Consider the following 20152-nt stretch of genomic DNA (forward strand, 5'->3'; position numbering starts at 1 on the left):
ATACACACACACCTTAATATGTGCATGTATGGATATGTCTTATGACACCCCACACCCCCACAGTTCTCTCCGTCTCTGTCTGTCTCTGTCTGTTTTTCTGTCTGTCTCTGTCTGTTTTCGGTCTGTCTGTCTGTCTGTTTTTCTGTCTGTCTGTCTGTCTGTTTCTCTCTCTCTCTCTCTCTCTCTCTCTCTCTCTCTCTCTCTCTCTCTCTCTCTCTCTCTCTCTCTGAATGCATAAAGTTAAATACTTACGTCCTTTCCGAAGGGATAGCAATCACAGGTATTCTAAAACGTTATAGATTTTAGTCTTTCCTCCGAATATATACTGTGGTTGTTATCTGTGAGATTGTGAAGCTTTAAGTAAAGGGATCCCCATGGTGTATGAGAATATGGGAATGACATTGGAAGTGACGTCATTACATTTGAAATATTGAAACCCAGGTTGTCAATACAGGCCCTCTGTACCTTTTATATTTTGTATATGACTTTTACTCAATAGATATACATGTACTTCATTACCTTAACCATCGAACCAGGCGCACGGTTCTGCTTATTAATACACAGGGGCTTGACACGAACTCCCAGTCCACGGTATATATATATGTGTACATGTATTTTTATGTATGGACTGTACGTTGGAAGTTCGTGTCAAGTCCCTGTGGCTTTATAGCGAACACTTTTCTTTCCTTTCCAGTCAGTATATGATGCACCCTTAAGTTAAGTTCGTGTCAAGTTCCTGTGGCTTTATAGCGGAACACTTTTCTTTCCTTTCCAGTCAGTATGGGATGTACCCTTAAGTTAAATTCTTGTCTAAAGGTGTTTCCCCAAACCTGTATGTCTTTTGTACAAGTCTGCTATACCCGGTGACACATTCCAGATTTATTATATATACATGTTAAATCGTTATATCGTCTCTCTAACAAATGTTGATTGTTGGGTACAGAGTTAGAAAAGGAAAGTCTTTGTTGGTCAGTTTCTGAACATCATATAAAAAGTATCACTGGTTTTAAAATCGGGTATAAAGTGTCCTACAGTAAATGTTCTGCTTGGATTGTTCCTGTGTTGCCCCTCCCGGTAATACAGTCAAGGTGAACAGGTGCGTGATTGTCCGTACGTCTTACGTACGATATAAAGTTTCTATGTAATGTTGTTAAACAATTCACGTCTGTTTGAAAACCTTTCGCGAGACATTAACGGGAATGTGTTACACCAGGGTTTGTCGTGTTAAGCAGACTTCATAATTAAGTTTACTCGTAAAATAATCTAAAAAAACAACAACCCTAAACAACGCCCCTCTCCTCAATTATACCAATAAATTGCACTCATCTAATAGAACTGTTATAAGAAATTCTTGAGTTTTTGAGAGAGGCCTAGTTGTGTTACACTAGTTCGTGAGAGAGACCTAGTTGTGTTACACTAGTTCGTGAGAGAGATCTAGTTGTGTTACACTAGTTCGTGAGAGAGGCCTAGTTGTGTTACACGAGTTCTTGAGAGAGGCCTAGTTGTGTTACACTAGTTCTTGAGAGAGGCCTAGTTGTGTTACACTAGTTCGTGAGAGAGGCCTAGTTGTGTTACACGAGTTCTTGAGAGAGGCCTAGTTGTGTTACACTAGTTCTTGAGAGAGGCCTAGTTGTGTTACACTAGTTCTTGAGAGAGGCCTAGTTGTGTTACACTAGTTCTTGAGAGAGGCCTAGTTGTGTTACACTAGTTCTTGAGAGAGGCCTAGTTGTGTTACACTAGTTCGTGAGAGAGACCTAGTTGTGTTACACTAGTTCTTGAGAGAGACCTAGTTGTGTTACACTAGTTCTTGAGAGAGGCCTAGTTGTGTTACACTAGTTTGTGAGAGAGACCTAGTTGTGTTACACTAGTTCTTGAGAGAGGCCTAGTTGTGTTACATTAGTTCGTGAGAGAGGCCTAGTTGTGTTACACTAGTTCGTGAGAGAGACCTAGTTGTGTTACACTAGTTCTTGAGAGAGACCTAGTTGTGTTACACTAGTTCTTGAGAGAGGCCTAGTTGTGTTACACTAGTTCGTGAGAGAGACCTAGTTGTGTTACACTAGTTCTTGAGAGAGGCCTAGTTGTGTTACACTAGTTCGTGAGAGAGGCCTAGTTGTGTTACACTAGTTCTTGAGAGAGGCCTAGTTGTGTTACATGAGTTCTTGAGAGAGGCCTAGTTGTGTTACATGAGTTCGTGAGAGAGACCTAGTTGTGTTACACTAGTTCATGAGAGAGACCTAGTTGTGTTACACTAGTTCTTGAGATAGGCCTAGTTGTGTTACACTAGTTCTTGAGAGAGGCCTAGTTGTGTTACACTAGTTCTTGAGAGAGACCTAGTTGTGTTACACTAGTTCTTGAGAGAGGCCTAGTTGTGTTACACTAGTTCGTGAGAGAGACCTAGTTGTGTTACACTAGTTCGTGAGAGAGGCCTAGTTGTGTTACACTAGTTCGTGAGAGAGGCCTAGTTGTGTTACACTAGTTCTTGAGAGAGGCCTAGTTGTGTTACACTAGTTCGTGAGAGAGGCCTAGTTGTGTTACACTAGTTCTTGAGAGAGGCCTAGTTGTGTTACACTAGTTCTTGAGAGAGGCCTAGTTGTGTTACACTAGTTCTTGAGAGAGACCTAGTTGTGTTACACTAGTTCTTGAGAGAGACCTAGTTGTGTTACACGAGTTCGTGAGAGAGGCCTAGTTGTGTTACACTAGTTCTTGAGAGAGACCTAGTTGTGTTACACTAGTTCTTGAGAGAGACCTAGTTGTGTTACACTAGTTCTTGAGAGAGGCCTAGTTGTGTTACACTAGTTCGTGAGAGAGACCTAGTTGTGTTACACTAGTTCGTGAGAGAGACCTAGTTGTGTTACACTAGTTCGTGAGAGAGGCCTAGTTGTGTTACACTAGTTTTTGAGAGAGACCTAGTTGTGTTACACTAGTTCTTGAGAGAGGCCTAGTTGTGTTACACTAGTTCGTGAGAGAGACCTAGTTGTGTTACACTAGTTCTTGAGAGAGGCCTAGTTGTGTTACACTAGTTCTTGAGAGAGACCTAGTTGTGTTACACGAGTTCGTGAGAGAGGCCTAGTTGTGTTACACGAGTTCGTGAGAGAGGCCTAGTTGTGTTACACGAGTTCGTGAGAGAGGCCTAGTTGTGTTACACTAGTTCTTGAGAGAGGCCTAATTGTGTTACACTAGTTCGTGAGAGAGACCTAGTTGTGTTACACTAGTTCGTGAGAGAGGCCTAGTTGTGTTACACTAGTTCTTGAGAGAGGCCTAGTTGTGTTACACTAGTTCTTGAGAGAGGCCTAGTTGTGTTACACTAGTTCTTGAGAGAGGCCTAGTTGTGTTACACTAGTTCTTGAGAGAGGCCTAGTTGTGTTACACTAGTTCTTGAGAGAGGCCTAGTTGTGTTACACTAGTTCTTGAGAGAGACCTAGTTGTGTTACACTAGTTCTTGAGAGAGACCTAGTTGTGTTACACGAGTTCGTGAGAGAGGCCTAGTTGTGTTACACTAGTTCTTGAGAGAGGCCTAGTTGTGTTACACTAGTTCTTGAGAGAGACCTAGTTGTGTTACACGAGTTCGTGAGAGAGGCCTAGTTGTGTTACACTAGTTCTTGAGAGAGGCCTAGTTGTGTTACACTAGTTCGTGAGAGAGGCCTAGTTGTGTTACACTAGTTCTTGAGAGAGGTCTATAGTTATCTAAACCAGGTCATAAGGGAGACAAAGTTGTGATATACCAGTTCTTGAGGGAAGCTGATATGTATGTAAAAATGAATTTGTAAGTGATATATGCATTTTCAAATAGATAGGTCCCTTTGTATGGTTTCTTTGGAGAAGTTTGACAAATATTTAGGGAAAATAAAGTAAATTTAATGGTTTAAATCAAATTATTATTAAGGTGTTTCTATTGTGATTACGTGATACAGGAAATGCGTACCGAGGATTTAAATACGTCATGATCATCTAAAAACGTGACGTCATACGGAGTGCGCTTGTTTGGATATCAAGGGAAACAGCTCCATTAGGAGATGGCCTCTCTGGCTAAGGTCTCATTTCAAGCGTAAGTATTAAGGGAAAAAAATATGTTTATCTTAAACACTTTATGATTCTCTACATTATATGATATACCTTACATATAATTAGGATGGCATTCCTATTAGATATAACTACATTTGATAAATTGTTGACGTGGTTTCTGTATAAGATACTATCTAGACATTAAAAAACACACTCATAAATTATTTATTCATATATATTAAACAAACAAGCAAAAAAAAAAAAAAAAAAAAAAACGACAACAACATAAAACAAACACAAAAAAGTGTTGATCTATAATTTTTATATTTATCGGTTCGTCATTCCTTCTACACTCTATCTTGTCTCGCTTCGTTCTCCTGTAGTTGATGAATTCAGTCACTGAACCATATCTATGACAAATCACTAAATCAAACATACAGATTTTGACTTTTTTATCTTGACCTACACCAATGCACAAATTGTCACTGGGTCTTCTAAGATTATTTTTTTTTTTTTTTTTTTGTATTTGGGGACATTTATAACTTCTCACATCGTCTACTAAAATTAGTGATATTCCTGAATCCATTAACATTAATAGCACAAAATGCATTTATTGAATTGTATTGAATTAGTTTCTACACGAATTCATCATCTGTACATTCTTGGCATGTAATTTTACATCCGGGGTGAGAATGTCATTCGTCAAATTGTCTATTTTTTTCCGATTTTGCATGTGTATATCACACTTCATAACTTACTTGACGTATTGTTTGTGTGTATGGTTTTAATTATTGGTTCCCAAATCATTGCCAGACTAATTTATTCCACCAGTGCATTGTCAATCTGTTTTTGTACAGATGCATTTTCTATTTTATCCCCCCCCCCCCCCCCCCCCCCCCTTTTTTCATTTTGGAAAGTAAAACTGTTCCTTTATGAGCGTACATGCATGGTATTAAAAATTCGACAAACTTTCCTCTTTGTAGCACATATTTGCAAATATTACAATTTAATAATAATTTCAATGCAATTTGATATTGCAAACATATATTTGTAGACAATAAACAGAATAGATTTAATATGATAAAATATATATGTCTTTCCTGGCATTGTCTATAACGTCTTGATAATTGTTTTATTTATGACGTCATTACAATATTGATGACGTCATTTACAGTAACTATTGGCGACAAATTAAGAACAGACCGCCGGAAGAAGCAATATTGACTGAAGAACGAACCATCTATATTTTACATATAGGGCTCTTCATGTAGCAGTAGCTTTGTCCGAGATTTTTGTCCACGGAAGAAAAGACAAATACTGAAGTTTTAGATACATGTTCAGAATTTCACAAGATTTTATCGGGAAAATAATGACACCAACGGTGGCATTTAATTGTTTGGCTTTTGTCGTTAATAATTCAGATTCAGTATAGATGGGGTTTTAACAAAGTGTTGAAAGTTTCGAAATATTTTTATTCCGATATATGTAATTCAGATTTTCGTTGAGCATTGTGCAAGGAAATCTTATTAGTTTTGATTCGATTATTGTGATGAGAACATGGATACTGATGATGATACTGATGATGATGATGACGAATTGAAATATTTTGGACGAGATATTGAAGGTGTGTCAAGGTAAGCTAATTAAGCACGTGATTAAAATATAAAAAGGAGAAAAAATCACATTAATATTATCGAATGAAGTTATTGAATTATTGAATGCGGTAACGTTGGCTTGTCAAACATCCAGTGTATTGAATTATTTTTTCGTATACAGTGTAAAAATAAAACATTAGATTATCTACCTCAAAAGAGTTCATTTTACGATAAAAGTATAAAAATATACAGAAAATATAAGAAAGTTTAAGTGAAAACTAATCCTACAAATCTACGTAATCTTGTACAATATAAGCATGATCAGTTATAATAATATCTACATGAATATATATGCTTCCATATTATTAAGTTTAAAGCTGAATAGAGTTAAACTGTTTACAGTTTAATTACTATAAATTAGTATTTATATATGCTAGTTTTGCTTATGAATTGATCAAGGACAAAAATATGAATTATGATATGAGATATGAGGTAAAATTAAAGTCGGGAAAATAATTGAAGCGTATTATTTGGTAGTTATTAAGATTTTCAAGTAACGTAATTCTATGCATTGTCTGTGACGGCTTTTCCATGCTAAAATTAAGCTGGCACCATGTCCCTCTCATTCGCTCCGTCCAATACACAAAAATGTTTACTTGACTCGTTTCCGCCTTCCGGCGCCTTTGCAGAAAGAAAAATCGACATGGTATTCGCTTTTATGGGTCCGTAAAAAAGCTTCAAAAAAACATCTTCAATTTTTATTTTCATAAGTGCATGAAGTTGAACATGCTGAATGGCTTTATATGACACTACACTAATGTTGGCACGTGTTGTCAGGGTAAACAGGAAGTAAGTTGTTCTTTCAATAACAGTACATGCGCACTAGAGATTCACTCTACGCGTATGGATATTTAACAGATAATTAGGCTGTTTGTGTCTGTTATTGCATTCCAAGTAGTAAACATAATATGAAAGATATAAGAATACATAAATAGGTGTAAACAAAGGAATACTATTCTCAGGAATATGATAAATCCTGTGGTCTACTTTTCATTTCCCTATCGCGAGTTTACATCCGTCGTCTTGTAATCACACGGTGATTAGGCTGCAATTTTTGGGTAAGCGAAAGAAATGGTATGACAGTAAATGTCGAATATTAGCACAAATGCGAAATTATATACTGTGAAACAGTACTAATCTTGTTAAATGATATATTAAGATCAATATATACACAAAGTCGTTAATTGTTTTTTGTCGATTAGACGAGTTTCATGGACGTCGGAGCATTCGACTTTGAGCAAAATGATGCATTAATGGTCCGTTTGTTTTGTGTGTTGAGTCTAATTCGAATGTGAATAAAATCATTGCGAACATTGTCATTAGACGATGCTACTTGTCCTTTCCCCTGCATCAATCTATATTTCATCACTCCCGGGCACTGATACGAGATTCCTCTAGCGCCAAACACAGGTACTTGGGGTAAGAAATATATACTAATATATTATATATTACACCTGAAGTGCTTGCTCTCAAAGCATGTGAAAGCGCTAGTGTGAATATATGGTTTGTGTTTTTTATTATTATCACTATGTATATCCATCACAAGGACATTATATATTTTTAATTACTATATCATATATGTGTAGGCGTATTGCCTATTGCACACCTGACCCAGGTTCTGGCTTGGGCTTTCGGTACAAGAGCGTGTTGGGCCCGGTTTATGTATGTAAACAGCACCCGACTCGCCCCTGTGTATCGATGCAACCCAGGTTCGATTGGGTATGATGTACTTGTTTGTTGAGGAGGGGAAGAACAGACACTTGAATAACAATTAACAATTTATTGTGATGGTGGCCGAGTGGTTAAGGTGTACCGGCAGGGTTTTCAATAAAAATATTTGTAAAAGGCTACAAATGAATAGTAACAGGTATACATGTATCTGAGGATAACGGTAATACATTTTTAGACATTTTTTAAAAAGTGAATTAAGTCATTTGAACCGGCCAAATCACCATTCTAACAGGTCAATTTGGCCGGCAGCGGTTCTAAATGAAAACACTGCCGACACTTTAACACTAGCCCTCCACCACTGGGTTGCGAGTTCGAAACCTACGTGGGGAAGTTGTCAGGTACTGACCGTAGGTCGGTGGTTTTTCTCCGGGTACTCCGGCTTTCCTCCACCTCCAAAACCTGGCACGTCCTTAAATGACCCTGGCTGTTAATAGGACGTTAAACAAAAACAAACCAAATTATGAATAACATAAATATTTACAACACTTAACACATGAACAGAGACAATAAGCCTAGGCCTAGCCAACAAATAATACTACATGTACATTCTACAACCGACCCCCCATACCCGACAATACCTACGAAACTAAACCCATCCCGGCCCACTCCTAACGTTATATACCTAAAACCTAACCTAACTATAAATACCTTGGACGAGAAAGTGACAGCACGCAGGAACTCAATCCGTCAAGACTGCTCAGTCTACAAGTAAAACCCTGAATTTATCACCCAATACGAAACTAAACAACCAATCACAACACAGGACTGACAGAGGTACACGGGTAAGACGGACTCTCACGAGAAAGCAAGAAACAACTACACAACAACAACATCAACACAGACAGGGCACGTGATTGGAGTACAACAAGGGTCACAGTGACGGGTACACACACACAATACACAACATAGAGACAAGCTTAACTAGTCAGCTTACCCTGACAAAATACATACAGGAACATACCCCGCTACATATATATCCTCGTATTTACAAATATAATTTCTTACCCCAAGTACCTGTGGCGCCAAAGGGGGATATGTATTTTGAGAAAATAATTGCACTGCCAATTATTAATTACTGTGAATTGTTACAATGTGAATTTGAGAATTTTTACAATGCATCTGATCAAAATATGAAGATTGTTCATCATCATCAATTCATGATCAGCATCATCATCTTACCATATACATATATTACTGTAGACATTGTATTGTAGGTGAAACGAACATTTCCTTCAAGATGTTTGCTGTGGGGTAAAAAATAGATTTTTTTATGATGAATTATTGAATTATAAATAGAATCAAGCAAGAAGCATTTAACTACAGCACTGAATGTAAGAATGCAGTGCTCTTTCTGGGGGCTCATAATGTACCCTATTCCCAATTAAAATAATTTCATATTTTAGCCAAAGTCACATTGCAGTTTGCTTGATCTTGAAAAAACATTCTTCCCAATTCAACAATTTTCTTCCAAAAATAAGACAAAAAGGCCCTATCTAAAACCGGCTTGACTTTTTACTCAGATACACATCTAAAACCAATGAGAAAAGTCCTGAAATGTTTTGATCAAATTAAATGAAAGCAAAAACACTTTGATTAAATATACATTACCAAGTTGGTACACTGTATGTTAATTCACCAAATAGACATTGTGATCAAGATTAATGCAAAAATAATTCATAAATATATATGCAATTATGCAAGATGTTTATTTCCTAAACCCCAATTGTTGAAATAATTTGAGAACAGGATCTATATTATGTGTTCATTATCGATGGTATTTCATACATTCACACAAATGCTTCTAGCTTAAATTTTGGTGGATAAGTTATTAGTAATTTCTAGCATTGAAAATGATGACATGTTTTCACTACCTTTTCATTTTCAGCCCCATAATGCATGGTTATTGCTTGGTTACTGTTTCTAGTACATTTGTATTAATGAATTTGCATAAATGTTTAGTACATTGTATTGCATAGAACCAATTGCAATAATAATCTTTTTTTTTTGCCTTCTGTACCCGGAATTTACAATTTCTCTAGTATAGTGTCGTCTTAAGGCTAAAAGCAAGGAGATATATAGATTTAATTTAAAGACTAGAATTTCCAATATTTATTACAAAACTTATAGGTTAGATTTTTAGAATTTTTGAAATCTAAGTTGCATGCAGGCTTCTATCTTACACTAGACAAGCATACTCTCCTGAAATCCCAATGTATTCTGGATAATTTCATAGTGAGAAAAATATGATCAGTTAGATCAAATAATTATCAAAGCAGTGCCAATAAAGGCATTGCTCTCTCTCTCTCTCCGTCGCGTAAAAACTAGAATTGGGACCCGCAACGTAACGATACAGAAACAGCTAATGAATCTTATTGTTTATTTTATGGCAATTAAAAAAATTTGATCAGAATATTATAATGCCACATTACATGGATATATATGATGCATTATAAAATTATGATTTAATGTTTTTTCTCTCTTTTATTTTTCCTGACACTTTTGTCAAGCTTAAAGTAAAAAAAGAGCAAGGTACTCATCAAATATGGCCATATGTTTTGTTAAAATGTATACAGTTTGTACTTAGGTACAAGAAGCAGGGATTTTTTCAGTTTGAAATTGCCAAGAAAATATTCCATAGTGGCAAAATATATGTACAATTTTTACTAAATCCTTTTTATGTTTTATGTATAGCTACCATGAATAGGTGAGGATGTAGAAGGGAGAGGGGCTAACATGATTTCCATAAAGTTACCACAAAAAAAATGTTAGAAATTAGCATATTCATATATTATTTATCTCATATTATTTTGAATTTGTATCATGGATACATGTATACCTTTCCTCGATAAAAAAATATATATTTATCTCGAATACAATCACAAATGTACGTTACAACTCTGTGATGTTATCGAGTGGACAAGAAGAGAAAATTAATTATAAAACTAAAGAATTTATGTAGAAAATGCTTTATTTGAGGTTGAAAATTTTTTTTTAAAGTTTATATTTTGTGGTGACATTATGGAAATGGTATTTTGTAGCTGATAAATTAATTAATGATGCTGAATACTTTATCACTCTTCGTCATGGTGTTCTGTACCTAACTCACTGTAGTCATTATTCTCTAAGGAGCGATGGGTCCTGGCACTGTTCAGTAGAAGGCAGAGGGTCACTCTTTATCGAACGATTAATTCCACTTTGTAATTAAGTCAGTGGGACATGTATTGTTTAGGTATAAAATTTTATTGATAAAAAAAATCTTGGATGGAAACTTTTTCTGCAGATGACACAGTGAAACCAGCCAAAGTAGATTAAATAAGCCAACATTGTTCTGGTATCATAGTGATAATACTGTCTAATCTGACAGCTGAGTATTCTGACATCGGGTTGCACCCTGTTTTAACTGACTCATAATTATTCTTAACTCATGTCTAATGTGAACTTGTATATTCTGACATCCTGTCTAATCTGGCACCTCATTAAACCAACATCCAGTGAGCTAGCTTATATTCCCTTTAGGCAGGTTAATCTGGCCAATATTTTATATACCACAAAGTGTTGCAATTAAACAGGTTTGTTTGACCAATATATTGTGTTCCACATGATGTCAGATTAGACAGGTTTGTTTGACCAATATATTGTGTTCCACATGATGTCAGATTAGACAGGTTTGTTGGACCAATATATTGTTTCCCACATGATGTCAGATTAGACAGGTTTGTTGGACCAATATATTGTGTCCCACATGATGTCAGATTAAACAGGTTTGTTGGACCAATATATTGTGTCCCACATGATGTCAGATTAGACAGGTTTGTTGGACCAATATCTTGTGTCCCACATGATGTCAGATTAAACAGGTTTGTTGGACCAATATATTGTGTTCCACATGATGTCAGATTAGACAGGTTTGTTGGACCAATATATTGTTTCCCACATGATGTCAGATTAGACAGGTTTGTTGGACCAATATATTGTTTCCCACATGATGTCAGATTAGACAGGTTAAACTGACCAATATGTTTTACCACAAATGATGTCTAGTTAGGTAGACAAACAATAGACCTGATTGTACTTGATTCTTTATGTATCGTATATTGGTGGAGATATTGTAAAGACCTATTTGATTAACAATCGGTCTTAATACATCAGATGTTTTGAACATAAAAGGCAATGGTAGATTTTTACTCTATTTCTACTGCAGATTATGTTCGAAAATTATTTTACTTACGGTAATAATTTTTTGTCGGAAAATTATTTTACTAAATAATAAATAATTTTCTGTCAGAGTGTAATTTACTGGTATTTAGATCAATTTTAATTTTTCTTATTTCTGCCAGAATTGCAAACCGTGTGAAGATGGGGAAGAAGGTGGAAAAATCCCTGAAGGAGAAAAATCAGTCGGCCGTCAGTCAGGATGAAGATGACCCAAATAAAACTCCGGGTAGGTAAAACTCTTAAAGTAAACAGACCTGCAGTAAAAACGGTTAACGGAACCAGACACCCATTTAAAACTGTAAATTGAATCAGACCCGCATTACAAAGGGTTAAAGGAACGAGACCCTGCATTAAAACAGGTCAGAAGAACAAAATTTGCAGTAAAAAGTCAGATTTGCGCAACAACAAAGGACTGCTATTAACTCGACCAAAGCTCAAAATATGAAAATTTAATACCAGACTGGAAAATTGCTTAAACTGAAAGTGATGAAATGTAGCATTGTCTAATCTCACCAGATTTTCGTTAACATTTTGAATTTTCTTTTAAATATGTTTTTTACAATTACAGAGCCGTACAATTGCACAGGAAATTTCCAGGCCGATTTTACGGAGCTGTGCAAGAGAAACAATATGGCCGTCATTCCACCAGTAGTTCACAGAGCTAGACCTCCAACCTCTCAGTCGCAGGTCGAGAGTTCAAAACCCGAAAAGGGCAAAGAAAAAGGCAAGACGAGTGCGCAACAACAGCAGGCGGAGGTGGAGCCGGACCCGGAATTAGTGGAAGGTGGTGGGTAGTTTGTCGTGAACCTAACCGTAACATCTAACATTTTTTTCTTCTTGTATAGGTGTTAATGGATTATACAAAACGCTTATAAGGTCATTCAATTGATGCAAAATGAGAATTAGCTTCAGTAGAGTCAAACAAATTAATTAAACTGCTTCAAACAGCTGATTCTTCCTTCTAGAACTCGTCAGTGATGTTAGGGACATCATACAGCTGTTTTGCCCTTCTATAACTTGTCACTGATGCTAGGGACATCATACAGCTGTTTTGTCCTTATAGAACTCGTCAGTGATGTTAGGGACATCATACAGCTGTTTTGTCCTTCTAGGACTCGTCAGTGATGTTAGGGACATCGTACAGCTGTTTTGTCCTTCTAGGATTTGTCAGTGATGTTAGGGACATCGTACAGCTGTTTTGTCCTTCTAGGACTCGTCAGTGATGTTAGGGACATCGTACAGCTGTTTCGTCCCTCTAGGACTCGTCAGTGATGTTAAGGACATCATACAGCTGTTTTGTCCTTCCATAACTTGTCAGTGATGTTAGGGACATCGTACAGCTGTTTTGTCCTTCTAGGACTTGTCAGTGATGTTAGGGACATCGTACAGCTGTTTTGTCCTTCTAGGACTCGTCAGTGATGTTAGGGACATCGTACAGCTGTTTCGTCCCTCTAGGACTCGTCAGTGATGTTAAGGACATCATACAGCTGTTTTGTCCTTCCATAACTTGTAAGTGATGTTAGGGACATCGTACAGCTGTTTTGTCCTTCTAGGACTCGTCAGTGATGTTAGGGATATCGTACAGCTGTTTTGTCCTTCTAGGACTTGTCAGTGATGTTAGGGACATCGTAGAGCTGTTTTGTCCTTCTAGGACTCGTCAGTGATGTTAGGGACATCGTACAGCTGTTTTGTCCTTCTAGGACTTGTCATTGATGTTAGGGACATCGTACAGCTGTTTTGTCCTTCTAGGACTAGTCAGTGATGTTAGGGACATTATACAGCTGTTTTGTCCTTCTAGGACTCATCAGTGATGTTAGAGACATCATACAGCTGTTTTGTCATTCTAGGACTCGTCAGTGATGTTAGGGACATCATACAGCTGTTTTGTCCTTCTTTAACTTTTCAGTGATGTTAGGGACATTATACAGCTGTTTTGTCCTTTTAGGTCTTGTCAGTGATGTTAGGGACATCGTACAGCTGTTTTGTTCTTCTAGGACTCGTCAGTGATGTTAGGGACATCGTACAGCTGTTTTGTCCTTCTAGGACTCGTCAGTGATGTTAGGGACATTATACAGCTGTTCCGTCCTTCAAGGACTCATCAGTGATGTTAGGGACATCATACAGCTGTTTTGTCCTTCTAGGACTCGTCAGTGATGTTAGGGACATCATACAGCTGTTTTGTCCTTCTTTAACTTTTCAGTGATGTTAGGGACATTATACAGCTGTTTTGTCCTTTTAGGTCTTGTCAGTGATGTTAGGGACATCGTACAGCTGTTTTGTCCTTCTAGGACTCGTCAGTGATGTTAGGGACATCGTACAGCTGTTTTGTCCTTCTAGGACTCGTCAGTGATGTTAGGGACATCGTACAGCTGTTCTGTCCTTCTAGGACTCGTCAGTGATGTTAGGGACATCAAACAGCTGTTTTGTCCTTCTAGGACTCGTTAGGGATGTCATACAGCTGTTTTGTCATTCTAGGACTCGTCAGTGATGTTAAGGACATCATACAGCTGTTTTGTCCTTCTAGGACTCATCAGTGATGCTAGGGGCCCGAAGTGTTATTACATGTACCTTGAAGGTGATGGAAAAATACAAAAAATAAATTTTGTAGGTTTAAAGAAATGACAAAACCTTGGTGTGGACGTCAAATATCCCCTTAATTCAATATATTTAAAAATCAAATTGGATTAATGAAGAATATTAAACAAATGTGTATATTATAAATCAAATCTTGGCAACCCTTGTGGACTAATGACAGGAATGTCTACTCCCTGCATAGAATGTTAACATCTCTATGGATTATATCAACGGATTAGTTTTGATTGACGTAATCAATTTCATTAAAAATTTTGTCTTAAAATGTAATTTATTTTTCACTAAATTTTTTTTCCTCTCAATACTCAAAAAGTTGTATTTCAATTTTTGGATCATGCAATTATTTTTGTCTACCAACCCAGAGATTCAGCATTTTAGATAATTTTTTATGATGTGGTCTGGGGGTCTATATTTAGAAACTCTCTCACTGACTCTAGCAAGTCTCCTCTGAACAAGTGTGAAATGATGTTTCTCAGAAACTAGATCAGATTTCTATAGACTTTTCATAACATGCTTCCACAACTGTTGGCATTCATAAGCTGATGATGACCGCTGAGCCATCTTGGATTTTGTATCATTTCTTCATGAGAAGAACCCAAAAAATGGAGAAAAAAAAAGGATATAATTCCATGATTGTTCATTTGATGGTGAAGAGATCACAAATGGAGCTAGATCTCTTAAATGTTAATTGGGTACCACCAAGATTTCAGTTTTCATTGTACAAAGTCATTAACTGTACAAGGTTAGTAATTGTACGAGGTCAGTATAGATTTCACCAAGGTCAATGATAATACAGAGGTCAATAATTGTTCGAGGTGACTACAGATTTCACCAAAATTAATGATAATACAGAGGTTAATTATTATTTGAGGTCACTACAGATTTCACCAAGGTCTATATGATTGATAATTGTAGAAGGTTATCATGGATTTCACAACTTAAGGTGAATAATTATGTAGAGGTTAGTAATTGTATGAGGTCATAATGGATTTTACCAATGTTGATGATTATGCAGAGGTCAATTATTGTATGAGGTCAATATGGATTTCTTAAAGGTTAGTGATTACACACAGAGGTCAGTAATTGTGTGATCAGTATGATTTCAACAAGTTTAATGATTCTTCAGAGTCAGTAATTGTATGACGTTACTACAGATTACACCAAGGTTAATGATTATGCAGAGGTCAGTAATTGTATGAGGTCAGTCATGGATTTCACAAGGTTAATAATTATGCAGAGGTCAGTAATTGTATGAGGTCAGTCATGGATTTCACAAGGTTAATAATTATGCAGAGGTCAGTAATTGTATGAGGTCAGTCCTGGATTTCACCAGAGTTAATGATTTTATTCAGAGGTCAGTGATTATACCAAGTCATAATGGATTTCACCAAGGTTAATAATCATGAAGAGGTTAGTAATTGTATGAGGTCAGTCCTGCAGAGGTCAGTAATTGTATGAGGTCAGTCCTGCAGAGGTCAGTAATTGTATGAGGTCAGTCCAGGATTTCACCAGAGTTAATGATGATACAGAGGTTAGTACCGAGTGTGTTAGGGTGATGTGCTGTGTTGGTGATGGGAGGGTGATTATTAAATGTACTGGTTGGTTCTGAACAAACAACCATGATATTTGTGTTTCATCTTAGATGAATCCTGCTGTAAATAGCCATATTTTTTGTTTTGGTTTGCCATTTCTCTAAATTTCAGATTTGAAAAATAAACAGCTTGTCACCAAATGCCAGACCATGCATTTCACTTTCACAGTGACAAAATGAAAAAAAGAATATTTTGGATGAAAAAAGAGCCTGAAACACAAATATCATGTATAGCAATAATGCTTATATAATTAGCTTAATTTGTTTATGTTTTGTTTATGTTATTGTATACTTTACAGGGCTTGTCTTCAATGGTTTGAGTTGGGGCTCATTTTGGGAAGAATTGGGCTTAAATATGAAAAAATTTCATTTGGGAAAGTGGCCCATTATCGGCCCCAGATAGTCCTCTGAAAAAGCCCTGCTTTGTTTAATTATGTGTATTGTAACATATTTATCCATCAATAAGCCCAGGGTGGGTAATGTCTATTGCAGTTCAGCAAATCTGATTTCAAAAGTAATATCATTGTCCTGCAATAAACCCAACCATTTCTATTGCAATTCAGCAAATCTGATTTCAAATGTAATTTCATCGTCCTGCAGTAAACCTTCCTATAAGCCCATATTCTGACTTTGAGTCGACTTGTATATTTGCTGAGTGACCCTGGGCTTATCACAGGATAAATATGGTATTATCAGAGTCTCCTGATACATATATACGTCTCTGTATGTATACTTACATGTACATTGTATGTAAATATGTATGACTACTGTTAAGTCTATGTGTACAATTAACTAGGAACATTTGTATGTTAAATGTTAATCAATACCTCAGATCTTTTTTTACTGAAATGTTCATCTTTCAAACTAAATAGTGAATGTTGTGTATTTGTGGTAGATTAAGTCATTGTTTTAGTGTGTATAGTATTTTTAAGTGGTTGGTGTGAGGGCCAAATATTTAAATCTCATCTTCTTGCGTTCTAAGACCTGATGTTGAAAACCTGATGATGAGGGACCAAAAATATGACAATACAAAAATGTGAAATCATCTGAATTTAAAAACATATGTGAAAATGTGAAATTGATTTAGTTTTGAAACACATGAATGTGAAAATGTGAAATTGATTCTGTTTAATATGTAAATGTGAAAATGTGAAATTGATTCAGTTTTGAATCAAATAAATGTGAAAATGTGAAATTGATTCAGTTTTGAAACGCATGAATGTGAAAATCTAAAAGCTTGTGAGAAATGTAAAAACATAAGATTTAATATTTTGCCCCAAACCGACTACTATAGTATAGTGTTTATGTCTTATTTGTATTTGTATAATGTGTAGTTTTAATTAGTTCGACATTTCAGAGGTTAATCTAGACCGGTTTTACTACCGAAATTAGGTAGTAATCCCCACTGATGGTGTTTTCCCATTTGAATATAAAAGCAAATCCCCCATCGAGAAAAAATTCTATCAAACGGAAAAATTCTCCAAAAGAAGGAAAATTCCCAAGTTTTGATGAATTTAGAGACTAATTTAAGACACTGTGGCCCTTCATTTCGATTAAATATTATATTCCCAAAATCCTAGATTAACCCCTGCATTTGATATGTATAGCTATGTATTAATTAAGTGTTAATTATTGTAGCTTGAGTTAATAAGTATAGCTATGTATTAATTAAGTGTTAATTATTGTAGCTTGAGTTAATTAATCCACTGATACCCACCACCTAGCAGTATATAGCCGTGTGACGAAGTTGGACTGTATTTTAAATGAACTTAAAACAATTTAAATTAAATTACAGAAAGATTTTTCGTAAGCTCTTTTAAAATGTTTGTAGAAGATCTGCAGATAATCATCATTAAATTTTCCATTAGAGACATTTCTTAGATAAGATTTTTTTTTTTTAATTCGATGTTTCCGTAAAACGATGATTTTTTTAATCAATTTCATTTATGTGATTAAATTTGTTTACAGTTCAAATAGGAAGAAAATCAAGAAACATTTTTTTATCATCATTTTTTTTTTTAACAGAACCTGTTGAACCGCCACCAAAGACATTCGTGTTGAAGGAGAAATTTGAATATTTTAAACCGTCGGTCCAAGTAGAGATGGAGAATTATGACAAACCAGACACAGTTACAGAAATCTATATACGAGGTAAAGTCTCACATACAATATTCTATGAAAATGGCGGGATGAGTTTCTGAAGAAGTCATTTAAAGCTTGGTTTCTTCTCTTTCTGTCTTGTATGTACATGTACATATACATACCATTGAAGTTGTCAGCACTCTAGCCTCTAGAGGCTTCATTCCTGCGGGATTTTGATCAAACTTCACACAATGATAAAGGACTATGATATAATTCGAACAAGTTAGAGGTTTTTGAGTCAAGGTCAAGGTCACTTACTATTTTTAGAAAATCATACCAAAGGAGAGTACTTTGAGCATGAAAATTGCTAAAATAATATTACCTCCAAAATTCATATGTTTGCAGTATTATTATTTAAATTTATTTTTTATTCTACCATGTTTGCTATGCAACGCCAGTTTTGATTGGTTTAAAACCATGTATTATTTTTCAATAATACACGCTCGTGCCAATAATACACGCTCGTGAGTCACTGCTGTTACTGTGTTATGTATCTAATATTCACCATTTTGCTAATACGGTTACTTTAGGCTAGTGGGCTAATGGGTTGGTCTCTCATTAACTTTTTATCACGACGCGAGTTCGAATCCTACGAAGGCCGTTTTTTTCTTTTTTTTTTCATCATTTTTTTTTTTTTATTTTCAAAATCAATGCCATATGATAGATGTTCTTGATTGTAGTACTGTAGTGCCTGTATAGAAATGTATATTTTATCAACAAATAATGCAATACTCAAGAAATAAATTACAAGGTTTTCCCGGGGTTTCTTACCGTTTTTCTATTAGAAAGAGGTAGATCTCAGAACAAAACAGTACATGGTAGAATAGAAATAATCAACTTTGACTCGTGTATTGTTGCAGGATATACAACTCGGACTCGGATATTTTGCAATTTTAATTAATAACTCAGGCCTGCGGCCTTCGTTATTAATTTAATTGCAAAATATCCTCGTCCTCGTTGTATATCCTGCAACAATACACGAATCATCGTTAATTATTTCTAAAAATAGCAAAAAACTACAAAAAATAATTGAGAGTTCTCTGTTGAGAAAAATATCTGATAAGAAAAAAAAATGCATTATAAAATACAGGAAGAATTTTTTAAATAATTAAGATGCTGCTTTTGTAGAAAGCTATCTAATACAATTTTAATTGGTTTGTTGACAGGTTGGAAGATAGATGAGACAATGATGGCTACGTTTGCTCAGTGTTGGCCAGTCATGGAGAAACTCCACACAATCAAGTGAGTTATCTCCCCTAGATCTCAGTAAAGTTATGCAAATTATACAATGTTATACTCAAAAATAGCTGAAATTTGATAAATATTTCATGTTTCTTAGAATCATTACTTATAAAGCGTGATAAAAGTCATAGGACACAGTTAAACAAACATGAAATAAAAATGTAAATAACTTTCTGTAATTATAAGGTTAAAATGTTAGAGAGCTTGTTCCAATACCTTTACTGTGCACATAAATCAGTTTTATCATTATCTTGTGTACCGATATGAAAAAAAAATTTGGAAAAGTCAGTGTCAAGCTTAGAAAGTTTTAAAATTTGCTGCAAAATCTGTCCGTCCATCCATCCACCTGGTGCGCTCCTACATTTTTTGACTGATCTCTTTCAAAATTGTAATAAATCATAATCACAATATCAAGTTGTGTCTCCATGAAAAGAATTCCGATTTGACTGTTTTTGCAAAAGTTATTTTCCTTTGTCCTAGAAAGGTCTTACAATTTGATGATTGACTCAATGTTGATATGAATCTTGTAATTATAACAAAGTTTTTGATTCTGTTACAGTTTATGGAACACTGGTCTGACTGGAGAGACGGTCACCATGATGGCTAACTGTATCCCTAACATTGTCAACCTCAGGTAAACAGCTCAACTAAATTATTAACTCATTATAACATGTATATTGCTTATTTCTGACCCTTGACGAACAATATTATATGACAACACTGTTCACAAGGGAAATCATTCTGAGAGTAGAAAATGTGTTGCAGACTGCCACAAAAATCAGTTATGATATCTCCATAACCGACGGAAATACTACAACAAATCATAATGTAATTTAGACGGCTTATTGACGTAGTTAGCAGAGGTGGGCTTATTCTAGGATATCCCCAATCAAACAGAAGTCAAAAGTTGAGGGTGGGCTTATTCCAGAGTATTCCCGAGCAAACTGGAGGAGTCCGAAATTTGGGGATGGGTTTATTTTGA

At 35.7% G+C, this 20152-nt stretch overlaps 1 protein-coding gene across 9 annotated transcripts in view; it reads left to right on the plus strand.

Moving 5' to 3' along the window:
* The window catches only part of LOC117315948 (leucine-rich repeat-containing protein 71-like), a 55620-nt gene that overhangs the window by 11839 nt on the left and 23629 nt on the right, over nucleotides 1-20152 (plus strand). For 3 of the 9 annotated variants that reach the window (XM_033870386.1, XM_033870390.1, XM_033870384.1), the window contains exons 1-6: nucleotides 5231-5636; nucleotides 11726-11829; nucleotides 12172-12390; nucleotides 17812-17937; nucleotides 19095-19170; nucleotides 19730-19804. In XM_033870386.1, the coding sequence (XP_033726277.1) occupies nucleotides 5560-5636; nucleotides 11726-11829; nucleotides 12172-12390; nucleotides 17812-17937; nucleotides 19095-19170; nucleotides 19730-19804 (677 nt within the window). In that variant the 5' untranslated portion in view covers nucleotides 5231-5559. Of the gene's footprint in view, nucleotides 1-3998; nucleotides 4046-5228; nucleotides 5637-6604; nucleotides 6716-10079; nucleotides 10093-11725; nucleotides 11830-12171; nucleotides 12391-17811; nucleotides 17938-19094; nucleotides 19171-19729; nucleotides 19805-20152 lie in introns of those variants that run through there. The other 6 variants (XM_033870388.1, XM_033870385.1, XM_033870382.1 and 3 more) reach the window with 6 other exon arrangements.

The sequence above is a fragment of the Pecten maximus genome, chromosome 17, assembly GCF_902652985.1.
Source record: "Pecten maximus chromosome 17, xPecMax1.1, whole genome shotgun sequence".
Taxonomy (NCBI): Eukaryota; Metazoa; Mollusca; class Bivalvia; order Pectinida; family Pectinidae; genus Pecten; species Pecten maximus.